The sequence below is a fragment of the Triticum urartu genome, chromosome 7A (assembly GCF_056163025.1).
Source record: "Triticum urartu cultivar PI428250 chromosome 7A, HENAU_Tu73, whole genome shotgun sequence".
NCBI lineage: Eukaryota > Viridiplantae > Streptophyta > Magnoliopsida > Poales > Poaceae > Triticum > Triticum urartu.
The window spans coordinates 715,889,893-715,912,685 of record NC_141879.1 but is presented as its reverse complement, the minus strand read 5'-3'; the positions used below and the strand labels follow the sequence as shown (position 1 = coordinate 715,912,685).

Here is a 22,793-nt window from a genome sequence, read left to right as displayed (position 1 = left end):
AGCAGCTTCACCCGTGGCAGCATCATTGGGCACATCATCTGGTTCCTCTTGATCTTCACCAGCTCCCCCCGTTGCAGCATCACCGTATTCAGGGGGCACATAGTTGTCATCGTACTCTTCTTCTTCGCCGTCTTCCATCATAACCCCTATTCTCCGTGCCTCGTCCAAACATTATAGTGTGGCATGAAACCCTTGTAAAGCAGGTGGGAGTGAAGGATTTTCCGGTTAGAGTAAGATCTCGTATTCCCACATTCAGTGCATGGACAACACATAAAACCATTCTGCTAGTTTGCCTCAGCCGCATCGAGAAACTCATGCACGCCCTTAATGTACTCGCGGGTGTGTCTGTCACCGTACATCCATTGTCGGTTCATCTGCGTGCATTATATATAATTAAGTGTCCAAATTAATAGAAGTTCATCATCATCGAGAGGAGAAAGCTTAAGTAGTGTGGCTCGGGCATTCCATCGAACACCTCATGTGCATAGGAGGTGAGCTAGAGCACCACAAAGCCCTCTCCCCCTCGGCCAGAAAAAACAGAGCACTGTGCTCTGCTCTTGCGCGAGGGGGTATATGTAGGCACCTCATTGGTCCCGGTTGATGACATGAACCGGGACTAAAGGGAAGCCTTTGGTCCCGGTTCAAGCCACCAACCGGGACCAATGGTGGTGGGCCAAGAGCGAGGCCCATTGGTCCCGGTTCGTCTGGACCGGGACCAATGGCCCACGTGGCCCGGCCGGCCCCCTGGGCTCACGAACCGGGACCAATGCCCACATTGGTCCCGGTTCTAGACTGAACCGGGACTAATGGGCTAAGCCGGCCTGGACCATAGCCCTATTTTCTACTAGTGTAGAACCAGGAACAAATCTATTTAGGGCCTAACATCATAGATACTCAAGGGGTCTGACTCCAACTTCATTGTGCAAGGTAGGCTATCATCACAGAGAAAACAAATACGCCTAACTTTAGAAAGAGCTTCAAAACTTGGTTGATGCCATATCTCAAAACCAAAGACTAAGGGATCTTATATAATGCAGCAGGAGCAGCTTCTGCACAAATGGACAAACAAATGTTTTTGATACGGATGGTTGCGAGTGTCATTTGGAAGTAGTAATTGTGATTTAGTACCAGTACCGTGATTATCTATTTATGCCGTCTACCAAAGAAAATCTAATTGAGTAATCAGGATAGGGCGCACAGAAATTATGAGGTTAGTACAATCTGTTAACAGCAAAGAAGGATTACCGTAATTAGGTTCATTGCATTCAGTTTTGAAGCCTAACACGTCTGTCTATTGTATATATACCACCATGGATAGTTATGCTCGGCACTTATAAACCAAAAATCTGAAGTTTCGGCGCCATATCGTCTTAGCTAGAGACAAAAAGAACTGGCCACGTTCGCTTCATCCAGACGCCCTCGGTCTTCCACCTGGCATTGCCTCAACTCCTCTTAGGTGGCGCCACAAGGTGATAATGGCTCAGGTTGCTCACGGCGCCCTCGGTCTGACGGTGACGATGTTGTCGAGGATGGCTCGGCCTCCTCGTCTATCTGCTTGCTCGCTCACACACACACACACACACACACACACATAGGGCGTTTAGATGCAGGAAGATATGCCCCAAAAAGTAACTGCATTAATAAAGGTGGATTGCAGAACTGAACGACGAGCACGATTCATAAGAACCCTAAAAAATCAACAAGCTCAGGGATGGGGCAAGATCTCGGCATAGAACAACCAATGAATCAGAGGAATAATAATGGACTGGTTAACTTCATCTTCAAATGAAGATGGCAATAAGTTAGCATAGATGTAGAGCTGGATCACACAAACAAGAGAAAAGAAAGCTTTCCACCATAATTCTCCTTTAGCCTTATCATACTATCTTCTTTCTCAGATATGCAGGACATCAGCACAAATTATGACATTATATGAAATGTGGTAGCACATGAGCTAGCTAGATGGGGTAGTGCTAATAACCCTGCTCAATGGTTAGAGGCTCCGCCTGAGTTTATTCTGAGACCTCTCGCAGAGGACGTAATTTTGATTTGAGTTTAATAAAGCTAGCCATAAGGCCTTCCCGTCAAAAGAAATTTGGTTGACAGATCAACTGAAAACCAAAGTTACATTTGAGGATGGAGATAAAATCAGAACTAAAAGACAAATTTGCTTAAAAACAAAAAAATGTACATCAGACAACAGCAATGGGAGCAAAGGAGGCTGATGGAGAGCATAACAAGAAAAGTTGTATAAGAAGGACCAAGACGCTCATATTACAGTATTGACATATATGAGGATAGCACAAGTCACATACAAAGTAGCACATATATGAGGATAGCATAAGTCACATACAAAGTAGCAATGAACTGATAATATAGTTTCTACAATTATCTTCAAAGAGAACAACGCTGGTAAGATAAACAATGAATTTACAATCTTTAGTCTTAGCCGGCGTAACATACAACCTCTACAACCTTAAAATATAATAATTTAAGCTTTGACTAAAACTTTTATACACAAGTAGGTAGTCCAAAAAGCTCGAGGCCGTTTTCTGTAACACCATCAATTGCAAATGCAAAGCTAAAGAAGAAAAAATTGAAACTTGAATAAGTGGATCTGCTGGTTCATTTCCAAATTCAGATACCATGTATGGTATCATTTCATATTTTATAATAGCATTTAGGCCTTGCCCAAAATTGCATATTGATTATTAGTATATTTAGTACAATCTAGACGGCATGAAAACAACTATTTAGTTTGGATACATGTATCGAGTCACAGATATTTTTGGTGAACGGTTAACATTTTCAGTATGTGTTACCCTCCCGTATGGATATGAAGCGAATAAGGACCTAACATGTTATATCAAAAGGCAGAACGCCAGACGTTTGTACTTGTCAAATCATCGAAATCACAAGTAATTTGAAACAAATTGTATGCATTAAATATTTGCTTGCAAACACTTCACTCTGTGGGTCAGAATGCTTTCCTTGTTGTTCGTCGTGCCTAACCTAAAACAGTGAAGCTGAGATGTGCAAAGAAAAACAACAAATGGCGTGATAAGGAGAAAAGGTATATAAACACCTGAAGTGCAAAGTGGCGAGGGGCGGATTAAGATGAAGTCACCTCTATTTTTTTGGTACACGGCCTAGGATAAAATCTGTGAACATGCACGATACATTTTGCATAAACTATCATAAACCAATCGATGGTCTCCGGGTGAACGAATATGTGCATAGGCAGGTGGTCAGTTCACCATATACCCTGTCATCAACTACGACATGCTAAAAAATCCACATGTTTTATATCCCCTGTTACCAAACTACGGCATGTGAAAATCTTCACAAGTGACAAATTGGCAACTAAGCAGCATCCATCCTAGTATCATTTAAACAACAATATAATGCTTCAGCATCAAGATATCATTGTTTTATAGTGCCAAACAAAAACGATGCTGGCTTTGCACTACCACTGTCACACACAAAACTGCATGCGAGCAGCTCAATAGTACTGAGACCGACCTGTTGGCTAGTTTTCCATCTTTTTTTTGTGGAAACCAACAGCATCAAGTTAAAACACTACACTACACTACAGACTACACTACCAATGACTTGTAATCAACTGCTAAATAACTCTAATTTGCGGACCAAGAGTTCATCAGTCAGGGGCCACATTAAAACCAAAGGATCTTTAGATGATAAGTTTGCATTAAAAAACTCCTCACTTTTAAGTTCAGACTATCAGATCCACAACACTAAAGCGGAATAACCAATCGCTTCAAGTACCACAAATGCACGATTGAATCAAAAACATAAACTAAGAAGAATCTGATAAAGTAAGATCACATGAGTAGACGCGAGACTACCCAACTCACATATTAAATCAAGAACCCGCATCAGAATCGCCCAACAAAAAGAGCAAGATTGGGAAAGCCCACCTTGGCATCAATATCACATCGATGCCTCCCCCCAACCAATGCTTTCATCGCCGGCGACCAATACTCTTCCTGTGTCCCTCACATTATGAGTATTAGACAGTTGTATCATACAATAAAATATAATGTCAGGTTCTAAATCATATCATGGGATTTTGACAATCATCCAAAAATTGATGGAATAAGAATACCCAAGCTTTTTCGATGGAACACAATTTGATGTCAAAGGAGAGGCTCATGATCGGTCTCCACGTCTGTAATGGAGGTTCAAATTATTGAGAAAAGGAAAACCATGAAACAAGCATAAATACATAATTCTATCAAAGAATCCAGCGAAATTGATGTACAGTGGTTTAGATACGAAAGATCAGTCAAAGACAAAAATGAGAAGCTCAGACGCATAAATCCAAGTGACCATACCATAAATACAGAGTCAAAGTGACCAAGCGTAGAGGATTTACCTTGCTCGTTGGCAACATCATGGAACAGAGACCCTGTGCGCAGGTCACCAGAACCGCAGAGAAAAGCTCACTCCGTGCGTGTGTATCCATCATGTACGGAGAAGTGTCTTGGTATACGCTGGTCATGATGAGCAGAAGCAAGATAACTATCAGCTCACCATAATTATCCATATAAAAGGAAATTTACTTGGCACTTACAAAAAGCTTCCGCAGAACTGTGTTGTCGGGTAAGTGGTACCAACGCCATCTTCGATGAGCACCGATTTTGCTGTCCCGTCCCTCCTAGGTGCCAGCAACCTGAAGCTGAAAGGGACAAATACATTCATCACCTGCAGCTCCAGGAAGATCAAACACAGATGTCGTGTCACTAAGATAAAATCAGTTGTACTACACATGCCAGGGTTTTCAATCCGGTATTCAGTTCATGAATGTTTTAGTGTGCACGCATATGTTTCACTAACTTCTAATGGATGAAAACCAAACATTGTATCACTTTGATTTTCACGAAACCAAAAAGTCTTTCTTTTATGCGGTTATGTATATTATTGACAAGACAATGAATACAATAAGCAGTGTACATTTCCTGTCAAGACCCTTTTCAGCACATTTTTGTTCAATATATTAAGGTTCCATTGTGTAAGTACCGTAGCAAGAATAAAGCAAGTGATCTCTTGTAGGTTACAAAATGTTCTATTAATATACAACACTAACATGTACACAAAGTTGTGAACCTCTCGAGCTCTGAACTCATTTCAACACTTCTTCATAAGACGCTAAGTGTGTCAGTTACATTTGAGTTAGATGGCACAGTTAGTTGAATTCTATATTTGCCAACCAATTCTCCCAGTAGCACAACAGGCCAATAGCAAAGAAATAAACAACCCAGCTAACACAACCGAACAGGAACAGTCATGAATGGTGCGGCACAAAATGCATCTTAGGGTTGAGGGGAAGGGGCGGGAGGAGAGCGAGTTGCACAAACCAGTTGAGGCCGTGGTCGTCGAGGAGGAGGACGTGTGTGAGCTCTCGCGTGGCGGCGAAGTCAACGGACGGGCGGCCTCCCGCGGGCACGGTGACAAAGGAGGCGAAGGAGGGGTAGAGCGACACCAGCGCAGCGAAGTCCGGCGCCGCACGGCGCCGATCGCCAGGGATACGGCGATCTCGCACCCGCCCTCACCTGATTCTCCCTCCTCTGTCCTCGTCGGCACCTCGATGGCATCCCCTTCCTCCCCCTCATCTGCAACCATCATGGCGACGATGTGGAACGCTAAGGCGAGAAGGTTTGGAAGAGAAGCGAATCTGAGGAGGTGCCTTCTCCCGTGGACGGCGCCGGAGGAGTTGGTATGGGCCGATGGGGCGGCGGCGGCAACCCTAGCTACCCACCCGTGGGAAGGTAAAACGAGGAAAGGGAGAGGTTGCGTGCGTGCTATGCGGTTCCGGGGAGAGAAACGAGAAGTGATGCGGCTCGAGGCTACTTCCTCTTCTTCTCTCTTTGGGCCACGTTTTTCCTAGCCAATAATATTTTTTTCATCCCAACACAGTAAAAGTAACACGTGTTGCTCAAAAAAAAAGTTGCTCAAAAAAAAGTAACACGTGGATTGCGTGAGAGAGCGCCCAGCTCGCGCAGCTGAATGTGTTTAACTAGTGGTTGGGGCGCCACCTGGTGGCGCCTTTTAAGATAGGATTGTGCGCACTAATCAAGCTTCAGTATTTGTTAACGTGTTTGTATGGCAGTAGGCTTAGTTTAGGAAGAAAACACAAAGCCTAGATGATGCAGTATTATTTGGAGCCTAACACAACCTTTTATACTACATGTATCATCATGATAAAATGGCAGTAGGCTTAGTTTAGGAAGAAAACACAAAGCCTAGATGACGCAGTATTATTTGGAGCCTAACACAACCTTTTATACTACATATATCATCACGATAAAATTATCCTCAAGAGGGTTACCACCCAGAAAAAACTATGTACTTAACACTTAGAAGAGCTAGTGCATTATGGCTAGTGTAATTTCACAGAAACAATAAGCTAAAAATATATACTAGAAGAACAGGCGCACTTTGCCGCGCTCGGTCATAGCTTTGTCTGGCCTTTACATTGCAGCGGTATTATCAAACTTTGCAGATTCGAAACTGATATTGGCATGAATGCTCCAATGTTAGATACATATAATACACAATGGTTTAGGTGCATACAATGGATATTTTCAACGCTCGATTGATTACCAGTTGACACATAATTCCTCAAACAAATATAAAAGAAAGTTTTCCAGTGTTAAGATTTTTATTAGGATACAATTTTAACTGACTGTAGACCGAAGAAAATATTGTATGTTGGATAAGGAACTTCAATAAAGGGATGCATTGCATCTCACTCACCTTTCTATTAGTACACACGGATAAAGAGCAGATAATAACATCATCAATTTTGGTTTGAGAATATAATTATATGGATGCTGAGAACAACCTAGAGATCTTTTATGCACCAAACAAATATGCATGCTATTCATGTCTGTATTTCAAATCAAGGAACAAAAACAAATGAGTGAACTAAGATAGACGACATCAATCACATCCTGGTACCTCTGAAAGACAACAAATGTTCTGCCTGATCGGAGACCAAATAAAGATCCAATAATTGGACCAGAGAAAAATGCCACTACTACAGAACGGAACTATGAAGAAGGGGCGGACTATTTCAAAATCACCATCCAGAAAACTCGGAGCATGCAAACTGCACATACTGCATAACTGTATGCATATTCAGCACGGAAGCTCATACATATTGTTCTTGGATCTGGAAGGCCAACTCCCATGAGATGGCCTCCTCTGAATGGATGAATCAACAGATGATCAGCCAGCCGTAGCAGCTAGGCCCACTCCCAGCCTCTCGAACAGTTAGCTACCGTATCAGGTTAGCCATCTCACCTCTGGGCTCTGTTTTTCAGTATAGTACTGATGCAAAGCTATTCATGCTTATACTTCACATAATAAGAAATGAATCATTCCTACAATGCTCAAACTAAAAGAATGCCGAGTAGAAGTCCATAAGTTGCATCAGAATCATTTCTGAAATGAAGTCTAGAAACAGCACCTTGATAAGCAACAAATCATGGATTATTGTCAAAAACATGCAGGTGACACCTGACAGTTTTTGTGGCCAAGTAGGCTGTAGGTTCTTGCACAGAAATTGCTTCTCAGATTTGATGGGTCAACCCAATAAAATAAAATGGGCATGTGAACCCGTCATTTGCCCACATCAAGTTGCCTACTCCAGCTAAGCAAGTCAAGGCAACTCTTAAAATCATGTAGCATCCACACCATTTCGAAGTTCGAGAAACAGACCTGAAGTTTTAACATGTTTCATCAACAATCAGAGAATAAGAACTGATCTCAATTTTACAATAAAACAATATAGTACAATATCTGAGCTTAAAGTTCAATAAGACAGGTTGCTTTCAAGGCCTCGTAATTAATATACACAGCACCAGATAGACAGAGTGTGAGAAGCATTCACTTCCCATCAGACGACAATAGCTACAAACTCAATAATTACAACACCCATTCATGTAACTCAAAGATCTTTATAGGGGATATAAAAGAAAGGAAATGGAAAGAGAAAGTGTACCGACAAAGCATGCACCAGAGGCCTTCTTGGTCTTCTCTGCTTTTGATCATTTTCTTGTACTCTTCTTATCTCCTCTGCCTTCACACACTTTCTGTGTATATAGACATATCATCCATGCATATGCAGTGTGTGTATTCCTGAGATTTTTGGTTCCCTTTGGCCTCCACAGGGTGGTCCACCACCTCACACCTCGTGAAAGAATGCTTGGCAACAGAAAGCATTGGGCAACCTCCATGGAGTGTTCACAGATATAAGATTAAATCAAAATAGCTTCTGAAAAGTATCATACTTAACTACAAATCAAGAAGAAATTTTGTGTGTCTCAGCAATCAATAAAGATGCACATGGAAGGGAAATTTTATCCTCAAGGATCCAGCCAATGTATTTAACATCATTGACATGCTGATTCGTACCAAGATCAGCCCGCGCACGTGCGTGTGTGCGTGCATGTGTGTGCAAAACTTACTGTCGGGCCTGTTCGGACATATTTGGTTGAGGTAGCACGGTCATGCCCTGGCAGTTTTGGAAGTTTTCGGTGGTGTTCATCTTCAATAGCATCATGCTAAAAAAAGTACGGCTCTATTCAGTCCATATTGCATTTGGAATTCTTGCAGGCTTTCTAGTAATCTTGTTCATCACAACCCACTTACTGCAAATTTAACGAAAATTAGAATGCATAGATGACAGCGGCATGTTAAAACTGTTATTCTGTGAATATGTTGGGCAGAAGAAAACTAATCTACGCAGCATTACCTAATAAGACGAGAAGTGATTGATGATATCTTTGGGTGACTAAAATCTGAACCTTGGAGCCTTCAATACAGTATGCCCAGTGATGGGACATGACATCATTAGGAGAGGGGCATATGAGAATTGAGCATACCTTGGTACACCTGCATGCCTTTCCTTCAACGTGCTGCATTGTGTTGTACATAAATATAGCTGAACCAGCATAATTTTCTGCATACATACAAAAATACCTTAGTTATATGCCCCTATATTAGTATGCAAAATTATTGATATAGCAGTCAATCTATACATTGTTCCATTCACATTACCACAATATTGCAATACTCTAGGAATAAGAAAATTTGTGAGCAAGCATCCCACCTATGAATGCATACCCTTTATAGGGCAAAGTAAAATCCATTTGTCTGATGTAATCATGTAGGTAACATGAAATTCTAGTATCAAAGAAACGTGGCATCCTAGATTAGCAAGGGCAAAGGGAGACACATTGATCAATGAAGTTCACATGGCAGATGAATAGGTATATATTATCAAATGATCATCAGGTTACTCCTAACAAAGCAAGAACTATGTATCCAAATTACATAATCAGACCTTTTCTCTTAGACTGAGCTCCTAATTTGGTGCTCACACAACCACCCTTTATTAAGATGTACATTAAAGAAATGAAAGACGGATCATTAACACAGAAGTTCCTTAACGAAAAGGTAATTTTCCATGTAACATGCCAACAAATACAAATATCATGTTCAGAAGAAAAATAAGGTCATCCCGTCGGGAACATAAGGTAATTGTTTATTAATGTGCAATAATCACTATAAGTCTGAGCTTCATTTGTACTCGAGCCCCTAGCTTTGAGATTTGTTCGTACTGACAACCTCAGCCCAATTGTCCCCAATTGTTCATCTGCCTCATATGCCCCAATCTCAAAACTAATCTCACAAGCATCCCAAATCTGAAGGCTAAAAGGTGCACACCCACCACCATATTACTACTACACCATGCCCCTAACCCTCTCGCCTTTAGATGACTCGCCAAGAAACCATAAGCTAGCTAGCGGCGAAGAGCAGAGCAGTATAATACTCCCTCCGTCCGGAAATACTTGTCGCATAAATCTTTCCCTAATACTAAACCGCCGAGTGCTTCTGGTCGTACGTCGTTGTGACAGTTTTGTAGAAAAGCCCTTGTGTTTTAGTTAATTCAACCCACACTCCTTTTTTAAAATGAGAAAACGTTTCATCCCGGATTATAAAAAAACATGAACAACATGAGGACTTTCTCTCCCTCGCCTCCGGATCCCAGCCGCGAGGCTCGTGACCCACGTGACGCTCAATCCGCTGCGCATCACCGTTCCGCTTCAGCTCCTCTACTCACCAGCGCGCACGAGCTCCTCACGAGTTGTCCCTGCCTTACGAACTAAAATTTCAGATTCCAATTAATAGTCCCACCCTGCTCTATTACATCAAATCAAATCCAAACCAATTTATATACGTTCATGCATTACAAGATCAACAAGCCAACCAAAAGCGGATGAGATGTTCATGTTTACCCTAGAGAAATAAAGAAAGTTGTCTGCCGCATGCATTATTGTTGGAAATATGCCCTAGAGGCAATAATAAAAGCATTATTATTATATTTCCTTGTTCATGATAATTGTCTTTATTCATGCTATAATTGTGTTAGCCGGAAATCGTAATACATGTGTGAATAACAGACACCAACATGTCCCTAGTAAGCCTCTAGTTGACTAGCTCGTTGATCAACAGATAGTCATGGTTTCCTGACTATGGACATTGGATGTCATTGATAACGAGATCACATCATTAGGAGAATGATGTGATGGACAAGACCCAATCCTAAACATAGCTTAAAGATCGTATAGTTCGTTTGCTAGAGTTTTTCCAATGTCAAAGTATCTTTTCCTTAGACCATGAGATCGTGTAACTCCCGGATACTGTAGGAGTGCTTTGGGTATACCAAACGTCACAACGTAACTGGGTGACTATAAAGGTAGACTACGGGTATCTCCGAAAGTGTCTGTTGGGTTGACTCGGATCAAGACTGGGATTTGTCACTCCGTATGACGGAGAGGTATCACTGGGCCCACTCGGTAATGCATCATCATAATGAGCTCAAAGTGACCAAGTGTCTGGTCACGGGATCATGCATTACGGTACGAGTAAAGTGACTTGCCGGTAACGAGATTGAACGAGGTATTGGGATACCGACGATCGAATCTCGGGCAAGTAACATATCGATTGACAAAGGGAATTGTATACGGGGTTGCTTGAATCCTCGACATCGTGGTTCATCCGATGAGATCATCGTGGAGTATGTGGGAGACAACAAGGGTATCCAGATCCCGCTGTTGGTTATTGACCGGAGAGTCGTCTCGGTCATGTCTACATATCTCCCGAACCCGTAGGGTCTACACACTTAAGGTTCGGTGACGCTAGGGTTGTAGGGATATGTATATGCAGTAACCCGAATGTTGTTCGGAGTCCCGGATGAGATCCCGGACGTCACGAGGAGTTCCGGAATGGTCCGGAGGTAAAGAATTATATATAGAAAGTGCTGTTTCGGCCATCGGGACAAGTTTCGGAGTCACTGGTATTGTACCGGGACCACCGGAAGGGTCCCGGGGGTCCACCGGGTGGGTCCACCTGCCCCGGGGGCCACATGGACTGTAAGGGGGTGCGCCTTGGCCTACATGGGCCAAGGGCACCAGCCCCAAGGGGCCCATGCGCCTAGGGTTTCCAAAGGGGAAGAGTCCCACAAGTGGAAGGCACCCCTAGGTGCCTTGGGGGGGGAGGGAAACCTCCCTTGGCCGCCGCCCCCTAGGAGATTGGATCTCCTAGGGCCGGTGCCCCCCCCCCTAGGCCCTCCTATATATAGTGGGGGAAGGAGGGCTTTTTCATCCATGCCTTTGGTTGCCTCCTTCTCCCTCTCCAACACCTCCTCCTCCTCCATAGCGCTTGGCGAAGCCCTGACGGAGTACTGCAGCTCCATCACCACCACGCCGTCGTGCTGCTGCTGGAGCCATCTTCCTCAACCTCTCCTTCTCTGTTGCTGGATCAAGAAGAAGGAGACGTTACGCTGACCGTACGTGTGTTGAACGCGGTGGTGCCGTCCGTTCGGTGCTAGGATCTCTAGTGATTTGGATCACGTCGTGTTCGACTACCTCATCCCCGTTCTTTGAACGCTTCCGATCGCGATCTACAAAGGTATGTAGATGCATCAGATCACTCGTTGCTAGATGAACTCATAGATGGATCTTGGTGAAACCGTAGGAAAATTTTTGTTTTCTGCAACGTTCCCCAACAGTGGCATCATGAGCTACGTCTATGCGTAGTTCTTCTTGCGCGAGTAGAACACAATTTGTTGTGGGCGTAGATGTTGTCAACTTTCTTGCCGTTACTAGTCTTATCTTGCTTCAACGATATTGTGAGATGAAGCGGCCCGGACCAACCTTACACGTACGCTTACGTGAGACCAGTTCCACCGACTAATATGCACTAGTTGCATAAGGTGGCTGGCGGGTGTCTGTCTCTCCTACTTTAGTTGGAGCGGATTCGATGAAAAGGGTCCTTATGAAGGGTAAATAGAAGTTGACAAATCACGTTGTGGCTATCACGTAGGTAAGAAAACGTTCTTGCTAGAACCCTATTGCAGCCACGTAAAACTTGCAACAACAATTAAAGGACGTCTAACTTGTTTTTGCAGCAAGTGCTTTGTGATATGATATGGCCAAAGTTGTGATGAATGATGAATGACATATATGTGATGTATGAGATGTTTATGCTATTGTAATAGGAATCACGACTTGCATGTCGATGAGTATGACAACCGGCAGGAGCCATAAGAGTTGTCTTTATTTTTGTATGACCTGCGTGTCATTGAGAAACGCCATATAAATTACTTTACTTTATTGCTAAACGCGTTAGCCATAGTAGTAGAAGTAATAGTTGGCGAGCAACTTCATGGAGACACGATGATGGAGATCATGATGATGAAGATCATGGTGTCAAGCCGGTGACAAGATGATCATGGAGCCCCAAGATGAAGATCAAAGGAGCTATGTGATACATCCATTTCGCTAACAAGTATTTCCGGACGGAGGGAGTATCACAAAAGGAGGCATGCTCACACTAAAAAATGTTTATTACCTTTCTTTTTTACGAACAACCAAGCATTGCCAGACATGATCACGGAAGGAAGATCTGAACAAAAAAGGGCAACCCCTGTAACATGAACATGAAAAGGGAACCAAAAATAAAGAACCCGAGTATGGAGTGTATTACTCCGTGGAAGGTGCGGCAAAACCATGCTGAATTTGTGGCCGATTCATGGCGGTAGGTAATGATGGGGCAGAGCCGCCAGACGACATGTCTACCCTACCACAAAGCAGGACACCACCTGCTGTCTTTCCACCACAATTCTAGTCATTGACCACCGTCGATGGCGTTTGCTTCCGGATCTAGATGGGGGATGGTGCCAAGAAGGGACTACAGGCAACGTGAAGGCAGACGGCGGCCAGAGCTGGGCGGAGGGAAGCCGACGGCGAACACCCAAGGCCCTCCCATGACGGAGCAGCACTGATGTATACGATAGGGCCGAGCCGCTAGACACCTCCCTCCGCCCCAGCTATTCACCTCGAACCGACTAATATACGTGTCCATAGTCCACTACCATCCGATGCGGTTCACCCCTTGTCAAACGTTTACCCAAACAGCTTTCACACCACCGATTCACCAGGAGCTTCAAAATCGTGGGAGCATAGTAACTTTATCGATTTGGTCGATGGAAATGTCTGGATCATGACCACTATAACATTACACATCCGATGATGCACAAATAAAGAAACGAGGCACAACAATAGTGGAAAATAAACGACAATAGAACATGTATTTGGCGAAACCTCCATACTACAATATCAAACATGAATTGAAATTAACAATCTAGAAAAAAAACATGACAGATGCAGTCTTGGTCATTTTTCCTTCTGTGGCATCCCCTAAAAGTAATAAAAAATGATGTTCGTATTTTACCAGAGATACACTGAGCTGGGGCAATGTCTAAAATAAAATATCATGGCTACGGAGGATTAGGAAGGCAAGAATTTGCTTTCTTCCAACATACATGGTCTGCTGAACTAAACTTCGTTTCAGCGGGCTTTCGCAAAAATCTGTAACTGCAAACATCGCTGGTTTAAAAAAGGGCGACACCGTGGTCAGATCCCGCTGGATTTTCATGGTCACAGACCGTTAGCTTAGACAAGTGGAATCAAATCTTCAGAACACAAGTATGACAAGTAATCAGCAGTGATTCACATCAAAATTGCATAATATCCTCACCTGCTACTGGCTCCTCCCCGCAACCGCCGCCACCACCGCCGCTATGGCCATCTTCCGGATCTCGGCCAGCGGCAGCGACCTTGTGGCGGCTGCTCCGCCTCCTCATCTCTATATACAACTTGACCAGCGGTTGAAACTGAGGAAGCCCTCGATCTGGAGCCTGACGGAGCCCATTGACGCCTTGAGGAGCATGGCCTCCTCCTTCGCCACCGAGACGTGGGCCGAGTCCTGATCGGGGGCGGGCAGAGATGCACGGAGCAGCTCCGGGCAACGGTGGAGAGGACAATCAATGGCCGCCGCTCCGGCCGGCTGTGCGTGTGGCAGCGGCTAGGAACCCTAGCCTCGCGGTCGATGGCGTCCCTGCCCCCACCTCCATGAATCCTGATTGAGAAGAGAAAGGGGAAGGAGACGAGGCCACGGAGAGGGGTGAGCGGGGCTGGGATGGGGAGTCGTGGAGTGGAGGACTCGGTGTGGAGTTCCTTCGTAGGGAAGGAAACGAGACGAAGGCATAATGAAATCGATGTGCACACCACACCACCAGCCCTCGACCTTCTACCTTGTTTCATTTTTTTCTCTCGTCAACACAGTAACAGGGACACGTGGACGACGCGGTTACTCCCCCTTGATGCATACCTTATTGTTTTTTGGATTACTCCATGTGTCGCCTAGTCACCTAGTGGTTGATTTGCTCGGAAGTTTACAGGCAGCAAAGTAACATGCTCTGAACTTATGTTGCTCTATGACTCATAAGCACAAGATGCGTTTTTTTCCTGCCCATTGCATCACCTGATTACCTCCCACTAGACTAGACTGCGTTTCTGCACCAGTTCTTGTCTGTGTTTGATAGTAATTGCTCCACTTACTCACTCAGTGACCTTCTGAAACTTACACCAACTTGGTTGCAGTCATGGAACCACGGTACCACTATGCTATCCATAGTGGGAGACCGGAGACACAGTGTCAAAGTCGCATATCTCAGAGGCCAGTTGTGCATAAACCTACAGGGGGAAAAGGAGCTTCCAAACAGTTCAGATCTTCAAGTATGAGTGTGTGCGAAACTAGTACTACTAACTGGCCTGCCTGTCAATCATCGCAAGGGCCGGCTTTCTCTTTCCTACAGCTGCTAATTTCTGAATCTGATTCTCTTTGGTTGCGGCTGCACGCGTGCTCTGCTCACACATGACTACAGGAGGATATTGAGAATACTCTGCATGCCAAACTGGAGCAGCAATGCCTCCCTGCAAATAGAAAGCAAGATACTACAGTTGTCTTCTGCATGGCTTTGCAGCCTTGAAGTTTCCCGGAATTTGGACGTTCGGACAGCCTCGTGGACTGAGGCCAACTCCAATGCTAGACCCATCCTGCCCCTTGGGCCCAAACGGACACACGACCCGGCCCAATGTGCAACCCCGTCCTCAAAACTTGTCCGTTTTCGGTCCGGCTCGACCCATTCCAGGCACATACTTGGGCCAGCTTTGCAGTCGCGCAGAAAACGAACAAACGGGGCACGCGTCCTCTCCGCGTCCGCATCGGGCCCGCGTGTCGGTGGTCCAACTACCTCCCACCGCTCGCAGCCAATGCGCAAGGTGGTTGGGGCCGCAAGTTAGCCACACAGACGCCCCCGGCCGCATCCTTTTCAATGGGCAAGCCGTGGACTCCAGTCGCCATCCCCATCAACTGCCCCACCATTGCATCCCCCATCGGAGACATTGAAACCCTAGCCACCGTCGACGTCGTTCCCCTGCCGGGCATGGGGTTCTGGAAGTGGCACCCAGGCAAGAAGGCCAGCACAAACACGAGGCGGGCTCGTCTTCTGGTAGCGCGGCCAGCCACTCGACGACTCCGGCTCCATTCTCCATCTCCCCTCATGCGTCTGTGCCACGCTTCGGGCCCTACGTCGGCGTCGAGGTGTGCCGCCGGTAATGGGAGACAGGCACTCTATTGCCATGGTCAGATGCCCACCTCCCCAATGGGTGGCATCTAAGCCCGGATCGGGTGCCCATTCCCCCGCGACAGGCCGCGCCCGCCTGTAGGAGATCGCTTGTTGTCGCACCAGGATCCCGCGTGAGCTCCTCGCCGACCGCAGGTACGCCGTGGAATTGCCACTGTGGGACACCTGGTTTCAAGATGAGCACGACATATGCCGCGCCACCTATTTTGTCGGTCATGGGAGCCCGCCCCGCGTGTCCCACAGTGCGCGCGCGCCGAGCCCACCAAGCGTACGCGGCCACACGCGGATCCGTGGCCTGACGCCGACGCCGTCTCCCTCCCCATCGCTGCTGCCACCGCAACCTCCCGCCCTGACGGTTGAGGAGGAGGAACTGCTCCTGCAAGCCGTCATGGAGGACACCGAGAGGGAGTACAGGTGCCAGCAGGAGGAGGAATGGCAGGGCCTGCAGTTCATACTTGAGCTCTCGGCCTCCTGGGACGTCTACGTCCCGAGCTGGACGCCAAGCAGGAGGCCAAGTAGGAGGTGAAGGCGGAGCCCGCGGAGGATCGTGCACTGGCACCGTGGTCGCCACCCCAGAGCCAATGCCCCGGCCTCTACCGCCGCCTGCACAGTACGGCCCTGGCCCAATCTGGGGGCCGCCGCCGCACCTCTAGACGCCCCCGCCCTACATCGATCTCACGAGCGATGACGAGGATGGTGGCGCCTAAAGACGGGTACTGCGATGGCATCAGTGGCGACGGCGAGGTTTTCTGCAGTGCGCGGGGCGGCCGCTTATCTTTTGCTTTCGTTTTTTCCGTTTAATGTTAATTAAACTAAGTGTTATGGTTGGCCGTGAGGACGGCGGACTTTTAAATGTGTTTTAAAAAAAATAACTATGTTAAAATGCCTTATTTTGCTTTTGCATGTGTTTTTTTTCCTTTGTCTACCGTGGATAATTTGCAGTTGGGGCCACATGCGTTGGGCGCCTTGACGCCAGCCCAGCTCGACATGGACAACCGCCTCCCCATTCTCATCTCTAACGGACGAAATCCGAACAAGACGAACGTCCAAATGAAGTCATGCGATGAAGGTGACCTGATGCAGGCCCCCAATTATTTATGCACAGCAAAACATGTGCCGGACCAGATCTTTGCAGCACTGCGAACATATTCCTCAAAAATAAGAACAACTGGGAGCCAATAAATAAATAAGACTAAACGGCATGTGCTGTAATCAATGTAGATCGGCAGCCAAGTAGTCCTATGAAGGAAGGAAGGAAGGAAGGTCATCACCACCATCAGTTCATTATCATGTAATGTGTTGTGTCAAGTAAAGTAAACCAAACTGCCTACCTCCCTTGACACTGTGGTTAGTGGCCAGATTTGTGTGAGTTGGAGGTACCTATCCACTTGGCAGAAGGCATAATAATTTGATACTACTCCCTTCGTTCTAAAATACTTGACTTTCATTTGTTCAAAAATGGACGTATCTATATACTAAAACATGGCTAGATACATCTATATTTTGACAAATGAGAGGCATGTCTTATGGAACGGAGGGAGTAATTGACAGTACTGTCAGTTGACCTTAAGCAAAGGCGGAAGGAGGGTGGCCGGAGCAAAAGGTAGTGGCTGCTTTGCTGAGTTTTTGTTCAGTTGCACTTGGATCCTCATCCAGCGAGAAAAGGTGCCGGTTGCATGGCTGAGCTATATGGTGCCCCATAAAAAAAAGTATCTCCTCCTTTTGAAAGTTAAGTGTCTCAATTTTGTATTAACTTTAAACAAAATTGTACAAGAGTTGAGACATTTATTTTAAAACGAAATGAGTACATGTTATGCATTATTCGAAGGTAGTTAGTGCTAATTGGGTTCTTTGGGTAGTATTTTAGGTCGGCCAGGTGCATGCAAAGATGCCGGTCAGCAGAGGTAAAACGTATATATAGGACGGCAGTTTGGGACACCTAGGTGCCCAGGCTCCTTGCCTTTCGACCGCTCGATTGCATTTAGATGTGTATTCATATATTACTTTATAATTGACTGATTTAGAAATAATTATGGCAGAATAACTACCATAAATATGGCCATTAGTAGCATGCAAGGCCATAAATATGTATGTGTGTATTATTAAAAAGAATTGAAACCTAACCTTTTTATTTTTGAATTTTTCAAACATCAAGTTCCATAGGCTACACGTACGCGCATGCATGTGTTTCAAAGATATAAGCTTTTTTTGTGGGGTATATGCATATTATTAATTTTCTAGATGGAATATATATCATGCATGTGTGTAAGATCCCTTGGCTTTGAAGTATTTGTGCATTTCTTACATAGACGACAAATGCGTTGGACTTTCTGTTATAAGCTCCATTTGATTAATAATGCATGGTTATGTAGTGTTCAGGTAGAATTTAGAACATCTAATGCTATAATAAAGGACTACAAAATGAATTTATTCATTTATTTTTTTATTTTTTGTGATATCTTCTAGCATATGTTTCTTTTCACTGCCCGGACCACCCGGATAGTTTGTATGAATACATACAAATAGTTTTTCTAAATGAAAAACAACAGCTACTTAGACTTAGATGGCCAGGCTACACAAAAAATTAGAGTGAGAGGATATAGTCATGAGTATTTAGAAGCATGCATGGAAGGTTAACATCGATGATATCTTGCTATCTTGAAACAATATTCACTTCAAATAGTGATGATGCAGATAGAGGAAGATAACATAATATTTACGATTTAATTATTAATGAAATGGCTTGGCGTGGTAGGAAGCAAACATCAGTGCCACATGCGTCGATGACTTTACCAGCAATGATATATTTACTAAAAATATCCCACATGTAGTTTGATCATGTTTTCTTTGGACACGTACACACATTCCGACTAAAATATTATTTGTATTCTAAATGATCTGTCAAGGGGAACTGACAATCAACAGCAAGGGGAACTGACAATCAACAGTGGAAGAGAGATATATGAACATTGGTATGGAATTATATGGCATCGCATGGAAGAGCGCGATTTTTGTCATGGAACAATTCACAAAGAATGCAGTAAAAAACGTAATTCCAAAATATTATCTCTTTTCCGGATATGCAAATTTTGGCCTTTTTAATATAACTTAACTGCCGATGGACAAATAGTGGTGGAGATGTTTTTTACTAAATATAAATATTAGAGAATGGCACAATCAGAAGATTTGGAAGCATACATATGAATATGAGGATATATGACAGTGTGCTAATAGATAGTGTTGGAACAGATAACAATGTATGGCTGCATATAATAAATTTATTCATTTTTTGGTAAAAATTCTAAAACAATATTTGATGCAAAGATAAATGAACATGGATGAAAAGGTGAAACCGCGAAATCTGGAGATTAGTACCAAAGCCAATGGTTTCGCATGGTGGGATACATGCATTGGTCCTTTTGATATTTCATTGTGGGACAACCATATCATTTGAAACAACTCTATCAAAAATGTAGCAAAGTTTAACCATTTTTTATAGTACTATATATTTAAGCTATATTTGTTTATATAAATACATATATAGAAATAAATTGAATGGACATACATACGCAGAGCAAAACCAGCAAAATTAATAAAGTTGTAAAGGAAGTCTAGCCGCACAAATGCGCGGGTCACCCAGCTAGTTTGATACTAATTGACAGTACTGTTAGTTGACCTTAAGCATGCAAGCATACCATGAGACCATCTTTGCATGTTCCCGGCACACACACATGCCATGAGACCATGCATGCGTAAAGGCGGAAGGAGGGTAGCTGGAGCAAAAGGTAGTGGCTGCTTTGCTGAGTTTTTGTTCAGTTGCATTTGGATCCCCATGAAAAAAAAAGTATCTCCTCCGTCTGGAAGTTAAGTGTCTCAACTTTTTTTTTTGCGGGGAGTCTCAACTTTCTATTAACTTTAAACAAAATTGGACAAGAGTTGAGACACTTATTTTGAAATGAAATGAATACATATTATGCATTATCCGAAGATAGTTAGTGCTAATTGGGTTCTTTGGGTAGTATTTCAGGCCGGCCAAGTGCATGCAAAGATGCCGGTCAGCAGAGACAAGCAGGCATACAGCTGTCAGTGGTAAAACGTTTTTTTTTTGGTGAAATGGTAAAACGCTACTGATTTATTATACTCCTACTCCTCTGGATCAGGCTTTACAGACATTTAGTTTGGGTTCACGGGGCCAGTTGTACTAGAGTACTGTGAGTGCATGCGCGGCATTCATGGTACTCCACCAGATGTTGAGACCGGAGTACCGGACGGCGCCCAAAAGGACGGGCATGCTGGGCATTGCGAGCTGGATTCCACTACACCTGCTAGTACTACTTCTTTCTACTGGTACTACTCGGTACGGGAGTTCACGCACCGACAAATCTTCCTTGCCAAATCAAAACGGCAATGAGCATATGGATGGTCCATGCATGCACTGGGGCATGTTCATACCAACTGCCTCGAGAAGAAAATTCCTACGTGCCAGTGACGAGGATAAAAATTGTTTATGTCTATCCACTGAACAATTACCAGCACTGAGCACAGTATATATAGACCAGCTGCACTAGCGGTAAAATCCGACGCCGCCCGCCTTGACCGGCCTGTGCAATTCACCCAGGCCGGCTCGGGCCCGGTGGAGTTTCTTCTCCTACAGCGGCGATACCGGCCGTGATCTCGGTCCATCATTCATACATGCAGCCCAAGCTCTAGAGGTGCATGGTACCCTTTCTACAGGGATGCATGTTGGCCGTGACTAGCTCGCTCCTTCCATCGAGAGCGCACGTACGTCCTGCCAGCAGTAGCGGCGCAGCTAGATCCGCAGGGGTTCACATGACCGGTTGGGTTGCTCCTTCACATGTCCGAATTCCAACCGCGATTCACGGTGATTCGTAGAAAAGGATGTATATAGAACTAAAATACATCTAGATACATCCATACTTGCGACAAGTAATTCGGAACGGAGGGAGTACCCGCTAACCTCCTCCGGGGAGAAAGAAACGGCTAAATTCTTACGTGCATGTGTGTTACCTTGCGTTTTATCTACTCTATGTATATGCACGCATGCACGGTGACTTCGGTTTGATTTTCGTCGAGCCGCTTGGCAAGTGGCACTGCGCGCGGCACCACTCGTGTGAACGACCGACTGCAAAAGCGTCCGTGAGTCGACCGGCCATGTACGCGTAGAGACAGAGGTAAAACCAAGATGTTCAGCACACATGGAGTTGTTCGTGTACGGGCGTAGACTTAACCCGTCGTGATCTTGCGCCCTGTATACGGTTACGAACGACGAGTTTGGTCTACTGACTTGTCTTCTTCCACCAGGTGTATTCGCATCGATCTGCGTGCCTTTTAAAAAGATGAGTGGTGGTGTGCTCAGATCTCTGAACATTGTTCAAATATATTGCCGCCTCTTTTCGTTGGTTCGGACTTTTGAAGCAATCAACTGGAGTATGAATTCAATAGACATGACAATGGGTTAATTTATCAGTGTGCACGTGCGCGTGCGCGTACCGTGACGTACTACCAACCTAGCGGCATTATAGGAATTGTGAGCCTTTTTATTTATTTTTGCAGGGTAAAGGTTATTTTTTTGCGAGGTAAAGGGATTGTATTACTCAAGAGCAAAGGTCAAAAGAACGAACACAAGGGCATCTCCAAGGCAAATACCCAAACGGGCGACATCATACGATGAAGAAAGGTGTCCGCGGACATCCAGTCGACATCAAACCACCTAATGGCAATATCTAGAAACTTCTCGTTTTAACTATTGCAAACAAGAAAATTTAACATGATTCGGTTATATCATAGATGGTTTGGATGAAATTATTTAAACTAAACCTAAATCTACCAGACATGCGGTGATCTCGAACGCATGTCCCCCGAGGTCATTACGACGACCATTTATGTCGTCACTCCAGCTGCCGGTGCCACCCCAGCCATCATAGCATCCGTCTTGGGACATTGCACATTGCATTACAGTCATGCCGCGGCTTCCTGGCTACCACCACGGCCTTGCGGTAGCCGGAATCCTACTTCATGGGCATCGACGGTATAGAGGAAGATGGCCAAGGCCTCGGCGAGGGAGCGCGCATACGCGAGCCAGTGGCGGTCTACACGGCGGCGCGTATGGGAGTCTAAAATCCCATTGGACCCGTTGTCGCGGTGAGGGGACGACACGTCGGACTGGTAGCCACTGAGTAACCACATTGCCTGACAACACTCGTTCTCTTCGACGGTCATCTTCTTGCCCATCTTGACGATGCGGCGTCTGGTCGTAGGGTACTAAGGGTCGGAGGCGGTTAGGGTTTGAATGGGAGTGTAGTGACAGAGAGTGGCAATTAAAAGGGTGGCGGGCCGAGTTGTTTAGTGGATGTGATGGACAGTCCAGAATCCACTACTCCGGCCTTGATTTGGGACGAGGTTTGAGGATTTTGGACTATCCGCCCATAAATGGGTGCCTCCATCCCCAAATAGAGGACATCAATTGTCTGCGGACGCGTCCATACATGTCCATGGACAACGGCGGAGCGCCGATCATCCAAGCCTAGGCACCAAATGTCTGGTCCATTTGAAACGGACCGTTCAGAGACACGAACAAAATTTAAATAAACCTTGATATATTACAACTAAAGAGATGAAATTAAATAAGTTCAATCTAAATTTAAACTAATCCTAACTAGTTGTACGGTAACCTAGTAACTCGTCGTCATCT

The 22,793-nt window shown here is 44.9% G+C and overlaps 1 protein-coding gene and 1 long non-coding RNA gene across 2 annotated transcripts; both read right to left on the bottom strand.

Moving 5' to 3' along the window:
- Positions 1-1,315: 1,315 nt before the first annotated feature.
- Positions 1,316-5,568, bottom strand: LOC125526653 (uncharacterized). The gene is made up of 6 exons (XM_087536858.1): positions 5,379-5,568; positions 4,595-4,699; positions 4,397-4,514; positions 4,127-4,189; positions 3,939-4,007; positions 1,316-1,551 (listed from the first exon to the last, which is right to left on the bottom strand). The coding sequence occupies exons 3-6, from the start codon at positions 4,487-4,489 to the stop codon at positions 1,453-1,455; spliced, it is 324 nt and encodes a 107-aa protein (XP_087392984.1). The 5' UTR covers positions 4,490-4,514; positions 4,595-4,699; positions 5,379-5,568; the 3' UTR covers positions 1,316-1,452.
- An 8,134-nt stretch (positions 5,569-13,702) lies between these two features.
- Positions 13,703-14,632, bottom strand: LOC125523805 (uncharacterized). The gene is made up of 2 exons (XR_007290428.2): positions 14,131-14,632; positions 13,703-14,016 (listed from the first exon to the last, which is right to left on the bottom strand). It is a non-coding gene; the product is annotated as an uncharacterized LOC125523805 (long non-coding RNA).
- Between the last annotated feature and the right edge of the window lie 8,161 nt (positions 14,633-22,793).

Excerpts from the sequence above, each read along its gene's own strand:
- LOC125526653 (XM_087536858.1), bottom strand. The coding sequence starts at position 4,489 with ATGATGGATACACACGCACGGAGTGAGCTTTTCTCTGCGGTTCTGGTG. Across the intron at positions 4,190-4,396 it reads TGATGTTGCCAACGAGCAAG|ACGTGGAGACCGATCATGAG; the intron begins GTAAATCCTCTA and ends CCTCCATTACAG. Across the intron at positions 1,552-3,938 it reads GATGTGATATTGATGCCAAG|ATAGACGAGGAGGCCGAGCC; the intron begins GTGGGCTTTCCC and ends GCGAGCAAGCAG.